General features: G+C 40.8%; 1 protein-coding gene across 7 annotated transcripts in view; it reads right to left on the bottom strand.

Annotated features, from left to right (window-relative positions):
• Nucleotides 1-12,590, bottom strand: part of FAT3 (FAT atypical cadherin 3) — a 687,279-nt gene that overhangs the window by 97,565 nt on the left and 577,124 nt on the right. For all 7 annotated transcript variants that reach the window (XM_051850343.3, XM_089312010.1, XM_089312007.1 and 4 more), the window contains 3 exons: nt 11,684-11,959; nt 9,147-9,357; nt 211-4,284 (listed from right to left, as the gene is read on the bottom strand). In XM_051850343.3, the coding sequence (XP_051706303.3) occupies nt 211-4,284; nt 9,147-9,357; nt 11,684-11,959 (4,561 nt within the window). The remainder of the gene's footprint in view (nt 1-210; nt 4,285-9,146; nt 9,358-11,683; nt 11,960-12,590) is intronic.

The raw sequence follows: 12,590 nt of genomic DNA, 5'->3' as shown, positions 1-12,590 counted from the left end.
GCAAATCAATGAACTTCAGACCAAGGCTTAGCTACCAAGACCCAACCATGGTAAACTCACTTTACTCTGTTACTCCACTCCAGAGAAGCTTTGTTACACTCAATTCCTCATTGCATCTTCCTTCTTCTCTCCTACTTTTACCCACTGTTATCATCCATCTTTCTTGAGAAAGCAGAGCACACAGTGAACACTGTGGCTGTTGAGACTTACCTGTAATATGGTAGCTCACTTGCCGATTAATGTCAGATGTGTCTCTGTCCCAGGTGCTGAGGACGGCTACCACCTCGCCTGGTGGGTCACTCTCCTTCACATTGCCGCGGTACACTTCATGTGCAAAGACCGGTGCATTGTCATTTATATCTGTCACCTTTACAGAGACCAAAGCCGTGGAAGAAAGAGAGAATGCCTCTCCAAGGTCAGAGGCCACCACGGAGAAGGTGAACATGGGGTCTGTTTCATGGTCCAGGTCCTTCAATGTACTGATCCAGCCTGTGTTGCTGTCAATATTGAATGCTTCCATTACCTTTTCAGGCTGGGAATCTGAGTGGAGGGAGTAGGTGACCTGCCCGTTGGCTCCCCAATCCATATCCATAGCTCTCACTTGTGTGAGTTTGGTGCCAACGGGCATTCCTTCCATTATGATGGTCTCATAGCTTGACGTTTCAAAAACTGGCTTGTTATCATTCAAATCCAATACCTTGATATCTACATCCACAGTAAACACAATGTCTACCTTATCCAGGGGTATTGTGGCTGCTACTTTAAAGTGGAAAGCTGGACTGGTTTCATGGTCAAGGCGCTTGTCAAGCTTGATAATGCCTGTTTCCTGTTCTATGATGAAAACACCCCCTTTGTTATTTTCTGGCCGTTCCCCATTAACTGTGCTGAATCGTACATTCTGAGTGGGCAAAATCCTCAGGGTGTCCACTGTGCTTCCAATGGCTGTGTCTTCGGCAACAGTGAAGGAATACTGAGACTGGGTGAATGAAGGCAAGAATATTTCAGGGGGTAACACGTGGATATAGACAGGAATGAGGGAGTGTTTTACTGGAATTCCCCCATCTACCGCTTTGACAAAAAATGACAGCACTGTATTTTTCAGCTGGTTGAAATTGCCCTTTGTAACCATCCAGCCATTGTCAGGATCAATTTCCAGGAGGTCAGCCACGGAGACTGATGCCTCACTATAGAGGGAATAAGTAATCCTTGAATTTACTCCATCATCGGGATCCATGGCTTGAACTTGAGTGACCAAGTGGCCCCTTCCAACATCGGCCCTGACACTGGCTCTATATTCCACTGTCATGAATTGAGGAGCATTGTCATTTTCATCCACAACAATCACCCTCACGGTGCAGAAAGTTGTTCTCCCTCCACCATCAAGGGCCCTCAAAAAAATACTAACATCTCCTTCCAGAGGATTTTCCCGGTCTAGCCTTTCTGTTGTCATGACCTGCCCATTGCTGTCTATGAGGAATCGATCCTTGGCAAAGTCATTGATGATGGTGTAGCTGATCTGCCCATATGTCCCTGGATCCCCGTCTGTGGCTCGAACATGAATTACCTTTGTTCCAGCAGCTGCATTCTCTCTCACCTCTGCTACATATGTGCTTTGTGAAAAGGCAGGACTGTACAAGTTAGCCCCAAGTACCCTGATATGCACCTGTGCAGTACTGGTGAACAGCCCATCAGAGACAGAGACATTGAGACTGTAAAGAGGCTCCATCCGCTGCTTCCGGTGGTTGGATAGTGTGATCACTCCACTCTTGCTGTCCATCAAAAAGCTTGTCCGGTCATTCCCCGATAAAATGCTATAATCCAACCGGTCAATGTCAGAGCTATCTGCATCAGAGGCTTGAACACAGGTTACAAAATGGCCCCGGGGGGCTAACTCACTCACATATGACTCATAAATGAGTTGATTAAAAACTGGAGGGTTGTCATTTATGTCAGAAATGTGTATATGAACCAGAACCTCACTGCTCAGCGATGGGAAGCCATTATCTGTTGCTCTTACTTTCAATGTGCAGTGTTGTACTAGCTCATGGTCGAGCATGCGTGCTGTCAGAATTAAGCCACTTGCACTATCTATGTGAAAATAATCTGTGCTGTTGTAGGTATCCTGAACAATCTGATAATGTACCATTTTATTATTTTCCGAGTCTGCATCAGTGGAGACAACTTGTAAAACAGGTGTCCCAATGAGAGATGCTTCAGATAATGTTGTATTGTATGTGGGCTGATCAAAAATAGGGGGGTTGTCATTTACATCATTAATTAGCAAGTCAACAGTGACTTCAGCCCTGGCACCAGTCAAAGCATCACTGGCTCTTATAGTCAACTTGTAAGCAGATGTAACCTCATAATCCAAAGGACTAACAACTTTCAGGACTCCAGTGTCAAAGTCAATGTTAAACTGTTTTAGAGGATCTCCATCAATAATGATATATATGATGCCTTGGCCTTCTGGACTTGTGGCATTAATGCTTAGAATGGGGGTGTTCATTCTGATATCTTCATTTATGGATGCTGTATAAAAGGGTTTATCAAACACAGGCATGGCTTTGTTGACAATAGTGATGGGAAGTTCCACAGATGTAGACAAAGAGGGCTTTCCACCATCTTTGGCTAGGATGGTGACTCCATATTCAATGTTAGACAAGTCAGTGTTGAATGCTTCTTTTAAAATAACATTCCCTGAATTGGGGTTAATTTCAAAGTGGCCATAGTCATCCTGCAGGACATAGGTCACTTCTCCATTTGCACCTTTATCTTTGTCAATGGCTGTCACTCGGTATATCAGAGTCCCTGGCTCAGCATCAACTTGCACAGCAGCATAGTAAGGGAGGCCCACAAAGACTGGAGAATTGTCATTTATGTCTTCAATGTTAACCCTGACCACCACCCTAGCCACACGAAGATGGTCCAGCTCACGGCTGGCTTCCACCACCAACTCATATAATTCTTGTTCTTCACGGTCAAAGGGGACTCCAGTAGTCTGAATGACTCCTGAGGTAGATTTTATCTTGAACTTATTTCCTGGGTTTAAGATGCTATATTTTAAGGGTTCATTAAGGCGGTTTCCAACTGCATTGACAATAGCAACTTTGGTTATGTTAGTGTTGTTCTCTGAGATGGAGGTGGAATAAAAGCTTTGTGTAAACTGGAGGCCACTATCCATGGCTTCTTTAACCATTATGTTGACCATGGATGTACTGTAGAACTTTCCATCAGACACTTTAACTATCAACATATAGTGATCTTTGGAGAGATTATTGTTTTTTATGGTGAGTACCCCACTATTTGAGTCAATTAAAAAATGATCCAAGCTGCCTTCCATTAGGCTGTATGTCAGTTCAGGGGGCACCTCAGAGTCGGGGTCTGTGGCACTAACCTTCAGAACCTCCACTCCAACATAGGTAGGGAGAAGTAAGACTGTCTCAAACACAGCCTGAGTGAAAACAGGTGGGTTATCATTCACATCTGTCACCTCGATGTTGACTTCAACAGGACTCTCTGCAGTCAGCTGGGGGTTACCACTGTCTCTCACATGAACATGAAAATGAAAATGGGAGATGGTTTCATGGTCCAGGTTGGCAATTGTTCTGATGGCACCTGTACTAGAGTCCACCGTGAAGAACCTCTTGGCTGTGGACTCCACAATCTGATACACAAGCAAAGCATTCCGGTTGCTGTCAGCATCAGTGGCACGGATCACCAGCGGGCTGTTGTCCAAGTTCCTGACAATGCTATTGACTGGGGCAGCCTCACTCAGGCTGCCTGAGTATTGAGAAAATAGAAACACCGGGGCGTTATCATTTTCATCAACGATCTGAATATTGACGGTGGCATTGGAAGCCATTCCTGCCATGTTAGTGGCCTGAATGGTGAGTTGATAAGAGGAAGTGCGCTCATAATCTGGAGCTCTCCGAGTGGTGATGACTCCGGAATATGGATTTATGGTAAAGATCCCATCAATGTTTCCATCTTTGACTTCATAAACAAGGGTAGATTGACTGATGGCAGAGATTAGGATGACTGATGTTCCAATATCAACATTTTCATTTACTTCCGCTTGGTAGTCTTTGTGAGTAAATTTGGGGTGAGAGTTATCAGACATGGTGACAGAAATACGCACAATCGCGGTGGCAGACATTGGCGGGGAGCCTTGGTCTGTGACTTTGACTGACAGAACAAACTGACCCATTGTTGTCATATCTGGTTCTTTGGAAACACTGATGATGCCCAGGACTGGTTCAATCTTAAACGTGTTCCCAGTGTTCCCTAAAATATAGAAATCATCAGGGAAATGAGTTACAAATGGATCATTAAAATATGTTTAGAATATTAATCTGTCATCTAAAGGTACTTTACTGCAATGTGGCAAATAGAAAGCAATTGTTTGTATTCATTCCACGTAATTCTAGAAAAAAAAAAAAGACTTCTCTTTCAAGGATATTAAAAAGCACTGAAATGAGTTTTCCAGTAAAACAGTCAATTTCAGTTCAGTGACTTCTTAATCTAGGCCAACAATAATAGTGTATACATTAAAAATGGGAAAGGATAGAGGATTTAGGAAAGACTTTTCTGCTAAGAATGTGTAGGTCTTCCTCATACCTAACCTTGGGAGAAGAGGGGGGAGAATGGGCTGGCAGACACCAATGTCACTTGTGGAAAGGTATTCGTAACTAAATCAGTCCCATGATTTGTGTTTTATGTTAAAATAAAAAGCACTGTAGGAATAGTTTCAAGAGTACTATAATGTAAACATTTTTTCAGACTTTAAGACTTGATTATTTTTGTACAAAGAAAATTATCAAGGGAATGGAACTTATGTAAAGCAGTAGTTATCAAAATCCCTGATTCTATAGTGCAAAAAAAAAAGGGCTATAAAATAGTTTATAATTTGATTAATTTGCTGTGTTTTAAAGTCACATTTTTTGCAATGGTATCACGGGCCTTTTCCTCAACTCCACCACAAAGCTTCCTCAAAAGCAGAAAATACAGTTTCCTCTCAGCACCACTCCCTGCACATTGCTTTCCAGAAACTGGACTTTCCAACTGCGGCAGACTATCTGACTTACCTAGCAAAATCATGGGCTCTGAACCCACAGCAACTGCAAGGGGGCCATCAGTCTTCAGCAGTTACCAGTTGTAGTTTCTTATTATCCTAAAGAAAGATTTGCCTCTTGGAAATGGTACTATCTCACCTTATTAAAATTGACTTCCTCCAAAATACTACTTTGGTGAGGGAGTTTTGATCAGACATGGAGAATTCTCCCTAAGTCACTGTTTGCTTTGCATGTGGTGACCAGTTTTTCTGACTGCCCTGTATCCTTCACTCATCCTCTCTTTCATGTCCCAGGACAAATATAGACAAAAAAGTAACCACAAAATGTATAAGGCAGTTATTCCAACCTGTTATAATTCTATCCATCAAGCATTTGAGAAGCTTCTGGGGAAGGAGGAAATTGTTGCTAATCTGACCATCATTGCAACAAAGAACTTGAGGCATAACTCTAATGAAACTGAGTCCTGGAGCCCACTTGCACATATCTGACATGGGAAGAGCTATGGGCCATGACACTATAAAGACCTGGAAACTCTGAAACATGCAGAGGTTTGAGGTCGAGGATTGGTAGGGATGAGTGAAATGTGAGAGAGAATGAGGAAGACAAAACTGGAAGAATGCAAAGAAGTTTGGTGGTGACATGAAACTTAGAAGTACTGGATACCATGAGCTGCATCCTTCCCCAAGACACTATTTCCTTCCTTTATCTTGTTTTCTCACACTTCTCTAAGAACATACATGCTTTTTGTTTAAAATTCTTTGAAATCAAAAGTTAAAGACTTTGGTTACTCAACGTTATCTGGATTTTTCTTTTTGAGTAATGTAGCATGGCAGATATATAGACCATGTAAATGTCAAAATCATTGAGACAGGCACCAGGATTCAGAGGGCAGTTATATTATGTGTTTATTGAAAATACAGCAAATGTAGCTGTGTACAAATTTTTATAGAAAGTACAGAATAAACCTTTCCATGTCTAAGCACTAAAAGGTCATGTTTCAATAAGATCCTGTTTACTTTTAAGGAGAAAGTATATCTAATAGAGAGGTCATTTTGATTCCTAAAATATGAATATTAAACAATGCTATCTTTGATCTTAACATGATATTTTTACTTTATTATCCAAACATGACCATTTTGCAATGACAACAAAAAAGTTCAATGATCTTATGAATAAGCTTTCAAATATTCATTAAATAGCAGCAAGGAATTGCATGTTGGTGCAACTTTTGATTTCCAGATCTCTCAGGGACTCAGTGATTGTTTCATGTAAGCAATGGCCACCTTCCAGTGACAGGACCAACATGCAACCCTGACTGATGAATGCCAACAGGGCCAAGTCTCTAGGTATTCACTGATGATCATAGCCCATTGTGGAGTTTCTAGGGAAATCCTCCCTCATCATGCCAGATCCAGCATAGTTTTTCACACTTTGCAATATACATTATGGTGGAGATGAATGGGAGCCAGCTTTTGACCTAAAGTGCAACTTCACAGCCCTGCCGTCCAATGCCTGCTGACCTGCTAGCTCCCTACTTCCATGCTGTGCTCATTCATCAGTTTGTCCTCTTTGCTTCTTCATCATGATCAGTTCTCTTGGAATCCACCTCCTGCTTCTGCTCTCCTGCTATACTTGAATCCTTGGAAACTAACCCCTGCAGTGCTCTTCGAATCTATGGCTCCTTGCAGTCTTTTGGCAACTGGGCAAAAGCTTCATTATTTATCGGGTACACAGGACAGTGACTGCACAAATGATTCTGTGTTGAATGACTGAGCAGTGAGGTGGATCTAAAAAAGATTTTGCACTCTATCTGTATGCATTTTGGGATTCAAAATCCCCTTATCTTAATTCAACTCTTAGTCCTTGTTGCTCCTCCTCTCAGAACGAATCAACCTCAACAAGTCCTGATCTCTCTTGTCCTGTCATGCCCAAAGACCACTGTTGGCACCAAACACAAACCCCAACTAAATGTTAGGCCTGGCACTCTCACTCAAATTCTGCCTAAAACCTAGGCCAACATAAAAAGCTTCAGTAGTTGCTTTAGCGGTCAATCAGGAGATAAGAAATTTATAACCCACTAGTAAACAGACTATAATCTTCCAGATCTGAGGCCTGTGAGAGAAGTTAAATAAAATGTAAAACTACACAGATTACTTGTCATTTGCTTCAAAATGCTGAAGGATCAGGGATCTTTCTTCCTTCATCACCTGGAAAGAAACCTGCTTGGGCAGGGTGGCCCAGACCCATTGTTGGCATATTTGTGTGTGACTGGGCCCGCCTGCTTTTGGAAATTGGCAGTGCAGGCTGTGATTCTCATTGGCTTCTTAGCACATGCTAAGTTATCGATCATTCCTGTGGTTTTCTGAAAATTCATATCTTCTCTGTAAGAGATGTTTTAAGGAAATAACCTCTCTTTTGTTTTCTAAGTTGTTAATGAAAAGACTGAGCACCATGCTATAATACATGGAGTTTAAAAGATAAGCCAAACAGTCTTTTCAGCTGCAGGGTAAGTTAAATTACTCCTCAAGAATCTCCAAATTGATTTACAAATTATCTGACCATCAAAGAAAAGTGAAACTAGTAGCCTTAATGTCACATAAAAAAAGCAGCTAGATACACAAATGTCCAGGAAATAAGAAGAGTAGAAATAAAATCTTCTATCTAGATGATTACTATGACATAAAACAATGTGTATGCATAAAACAATATAAGGAAAAGAAAAAACACAAGATTGGAATGAACCATAGAGAGAATTTGATTCGTTGGTTTATCTGATATTTTCTGTGATGTTATTTAAACATTCAGTTTTTAGGAAAAGCTTCCCTATATTATTTGTGGAACCAAAAGAACAAGGATTACATAATTAAATAATAAAAATGTCCTGTGTTAAATAAGAGATGCAAAATAGCATCTCTGAGGATTGGCCATGGTCAAAGAACATCTCATGGAAACCTAGAGGCAAAACAGATGACTTCTTCGGGGCAGCTGGCTGTTACAGGCCAACACCTTTTTCTTTTCCGATAGAGAGCTTAGCAAAGCCCCATGTAAAATGTGGTGATTTATACTGGAAATAGTTGTGGTTAATCATTAAACACAGGGCTGTTTTTAGGAGGTTTGTTGGCTTTTTTCTAAAATTTCTAGTCTAAAACTGTCATCCTAGCATTCCTATTCTAATTCAACTACTCACAAAAATGCTCTACATTTAAATGAAGGGAGAGGAGCCTTTCCATCGCTGGCTTGAAAGGAGATTGCACTTGGCATTAAGCATGACAGACATAATGTTGCAGAACATTTTGGAAATATGTGGCTTGAATATCCAAAAAGGACAGAACACGGGGAGGAAAATAGAGCAGATCCAGGATATTTGTTATTTTTATGGTCACAGTATTTTCTCTTGCTGAGACATTCATCTCTATGTCATGAATGTTTTCTAGTTATTGATCTTCAAACCACCAGTAAACTAAGGTTTTGTCTTATGGATGTTAAAATTGATTTTTTTTAAAATCTCAAATTTAACAAAAAGAGAGCCTGTATTTCTTGTTCTGTCATATTAAGCAGACAGTTCAGACTCCATATCTACCAACTACTTTACTACTCACACTGCCTCCATTGAAGTGAATTTGTACTAACTATGAGGAAATAGGAATTTCTTAAGCTCTCAGTTCACCCATTGACAAGTAAACAAAGACATGTAAGATTCAATTTACAGAACAGCCCAGAAGCCCTCAGGTGATGGGAGACTGGTCATTTTAATCTGAGGCCATGGCTTCTTGACCCATGGGTAAAAGCCACTGAATTTAATACACATTTCTTCTCTCTTCTCCATTCCAGAAAAATCTGAGATTGAACACAATGAAGGAAACTCTTTCTTTGCTGTCAATGACAGAAACACATTAGTGAAATGCCAAGCACTCATATACTATCTATCATCACGCAAATAGGAAAGTTGCTTGGCCAAAATATTCATTTGGAGAGGTTCCAGAGATAACAATATGAATTTTATAAGGTGATAAAAATACTATGGGTCAAATGCCATGCATTACACTGAAATCTGTGCAGTGCGACAGCTCTCACCTGCTTCTATGGTATATATGAGTTCTGCATTTTCCCCTTTGTCTTTGTCCAGAGCGGTCACTTGCAGAACAGCTGATCCCAAGGCAGCGGATTCAAACACAGATGCTTCATACAGTGGGTTGGTAAAATAAGGACTGTGATCATTAGCATCTTCCACGTTCACAATGACTCGGGCCAAGTTTCTTCGATAAGGAAACTCCTGATCTCTGACCTTTAGGCAAAATAGAAGAAGTAGTAGGACTAAAATCTTGAATTGCAAAGAATTCACATGGCTGTGTTGGTAGTTAAAATAATATGTGATTATGCACATAAAGTGCATGACCCAGTCACGGGCACCTAGTAGGTACTCAATAAGTGGTTCTTTCAAGAGAAGAAACTGCTGGTGAATAAACCAATTGTTACTGCTTAGCTTGATGTCTAGCATAAGGTTTGCACTCAGTGACTGGAACTGGCTTTGCTTTCAAAAACACAGCACTTTGCCTTGGCTTCCTTCACATAGCCACATTCACCTGATTAGTATGTGCACAGCTACTAACATAATGGTAGGTGGAGGCACTTCTAAAGTGGAAAGCAAAGAATGGAATTAATGAACACAATGTTAGCACTGCCACTTATTCATTCAGCAAACATTTACTGTCACTTATTATTTGTCAAGTCTCTGGCTTGAGTCCCTGGTGTTCAATAGTGAATTAGATATAATCCCTCCCCTCAAGAAGCTTAGTGTGGAATGGAGAATACAAACAAGTAAACAGATGGGTGTTAACACTCAGGTATAAGTGCCAGCATGGCATACTCCAAAACTGCTCTCACAGTGGGTGCTAAAAACTCACCCTAGCATTCAGCTTTCCTGGAAAACAACAACAAGCAGAAGTGGTTAAATGGTGATGGTGGTGTCTAGCACTTTTACCTAGGAGCCAAAATATATAAGTCTACCATGGGGAAGATGTATCAAATCATAATCCTAATTTCTGAAATGGAGACTCTCTATTTGACCTTACCAAAGAATCTTGCCTGAAAGCTTGAAAATGTCCTCATTTGCATATAGCTGAAGCTGATACACAATCAACTCTTTGACTCCAACCAAGTGCTCTGGCAAGCACTAATCAACTGGTTCCTCTTGTTCAGTTTTAAACTGAACAAGGCAGTTGAGAATAAATCAGAAAGGACACCAAGAAGAGTCACCAAAGAGAAAGGTGTCTTCAGAAATAGTACCTAGAAGGAGTGAGCAAAATGACTCAAATGGATTAGCTTGGAGAAAGGCAACACAAAGGAGTTGTTTACTATAAATATTCAATTATATAAATGATCAATGGTGGGGGGTGACCAAGCTGAATTCTGAGTGTTTAGGGAAAGAATGAAAAGAAATGACCAGAAAAACTGTGACAATGAAGCTAGCACCAGCCAAGGGTTTTTCAATTGAAGAGAACATATGCAAAATAAACTTCTTTCAATGTAGAATGGCCTGCCATACCCAAAGTCTAAGCTGAACTCTTCATTTAGGGAATGCTGAAAGCCAGTCAGTCCTCGCTGAATGTGTCTTGTGCCACAGAACAGTGCTTGGTACATAGTAGGAACTTCAGAAAGAGCTATGGAATGAAGGGATGTAATGGATCAGACTGCAGGATGTAAGGATCACCTCTATGAGTCACTTCTGTTCCCTGGAATCCTGGTTGGAAAGCATTGCTGGGGGCACCCACACTTACTCTTGCCTAGGAAGATTTCCAGTCCCGTGAAGAAGAGTAGTGCTGGTGGAAAAACTGCCTTCAGCTGCTTAGGAATTGGTAGAATCTTAAGTATAAAGTCAATCAATTTTTAGGATTAAGCCTCTGTCACCCTGTTCAGTCTTAAGGAATGCAGTAGGGGGTCTTATAGGCAGTAGCTGTGCAATGATCTTGGGGCTGTTAAAGAAACATGTTGTGGGCTCTAAAATCAGTTTCTACACTCAATTATCTGAATTTGGCAAACAGCACTTTAAAAGTAGAGCAATTTCTCCCACATCATTTGGAGGCCATGTGAACACAAATTCAGACAGCACTCTGCAGGCTTCAGTGTATTCTGAAATCTCTTTCGTGCGCCAGTATTCACCACTGGCTCCAATGCTGCTATAATAAGTAACAAACTGATCTCTAAATCCCTCCAGAGACTGAGCACTGCATAGGTTGAGTAAATGATTAACCTGTGATCAACCTCTCAAAGAACTTCTTTTAACAAAATTTTATGGATGTAAACCAATATCAGAGCTTGGGTACCCAGCCTATTTCTTCCCTCTCAAACCAGCCTGTGAACAGCATTTACCAAGAAGCCACTGTCTGCAGAAATTAAACAATTTTTAACTTTGGCAAAAATATAGTCACTGTGTAACAATAGTAATTTTTCATTGACCTGAAAAGGCAACAATGAATGCAACCGAGCTGTAAAAAGACCAACTTTACCAGCACTTAGCAAATGTTATGAGCCCTTTATTTCTGAGGACTAAGGTGTGTGACTTGAATGGATAATGGCAGTGTCAGTAAAGCAAATTAGCAGTTTTTTCCTACCATGATGTTGAGAATGTGCTTGTCCTGGGCCTCATGGTCCAGTCTCTCTGCAGTGTACAGCACGCCAGTGTTAGGGTCAATCCGGAATTTCCTCATGCTCATGGAGTCAATGCTACTGTGGACAGTGTAGCTCAGCTTGTGCTTCTCGTCTCTGTCTGTGGCTTCGATTTGTAATATCTCTGTGTCTGGAAGCACATCCTCAGAAATTGTCACATCGTAATGTGGCTGTGAGAATTCTGGGCCATTATCATTATTATCCAGCACTTTGATAAATACCTATAGTTAAAAGAAGACAAGAGTGATAACCAATGCTGATTCGCTCATTGCTAATAAAAGCATCCCTTTCCTTCTTGTTCTCCCTCTATATCCTTTGATCCTCTTCTAGAAGCTTTCTCAACACACAGGAAGCCCTCTTTTAAAAACAGTCTGTGATTAGAGGTTGACAGTAAAGCAGTAGTTCACATTAGCAGGAACATAAACTATAAGGGATCAATACTCGCACTATTAATTGAACAGCTGAAGGTCATAATTCCACACAATCATTTGAGGCACAATAGAAATGATCATGAGGTACCCTGGTTTGTTAAGCTCCTATTAAGTTTCTGTTATGTTCTTCTCACAATGACCTTATGTGGAGCCAGTTTTCGAATGTGAAGAACAACAAAGAGGTGTCAAAAAAAGGGGGAGATGACCAGAGCTGGACTCAGAGCCATCAGGGTTCCTCAACAGCAGTGTCCACATACCGAGGTTGTCCTTCAGATGGGAGGGGTCTAGCAAAGAACATGGTATGAACCGCAGTTAAAATACAAAGTTTCCAAATTATTTTCTTTCACAAAGCATAAAAATTTTGAAATATAAAAGTAACAGTTTGGGGGCTGGCACTGTGGCATAGCTGGTAAAGCCACTA

The sequence above is a fragment of the Oryctolagus cuniculus genome, chromosome 1 (genome assembly GCF_051225735.1).
Source record: "Oryctolagus cuniculus isolate XC-2025 breed Fujian yellow rabbit chromosome 1, ASM5122573v1, whole genome shotgun sequence".
In the NCBI taxonomy this organism is placed as follows: domain Eukaryota; kingdom Metazoa; phylum Chordata; class Mammalia; order Lagomorpha; family Leporidae; genus Oryctolagus; species Oryctolagus cuniculus.
The sequence above is the reverse complement of the archived record's forward strand: the minus strand, read 5'-3'. Positions and strand labels throughout refer to the sequence as shown.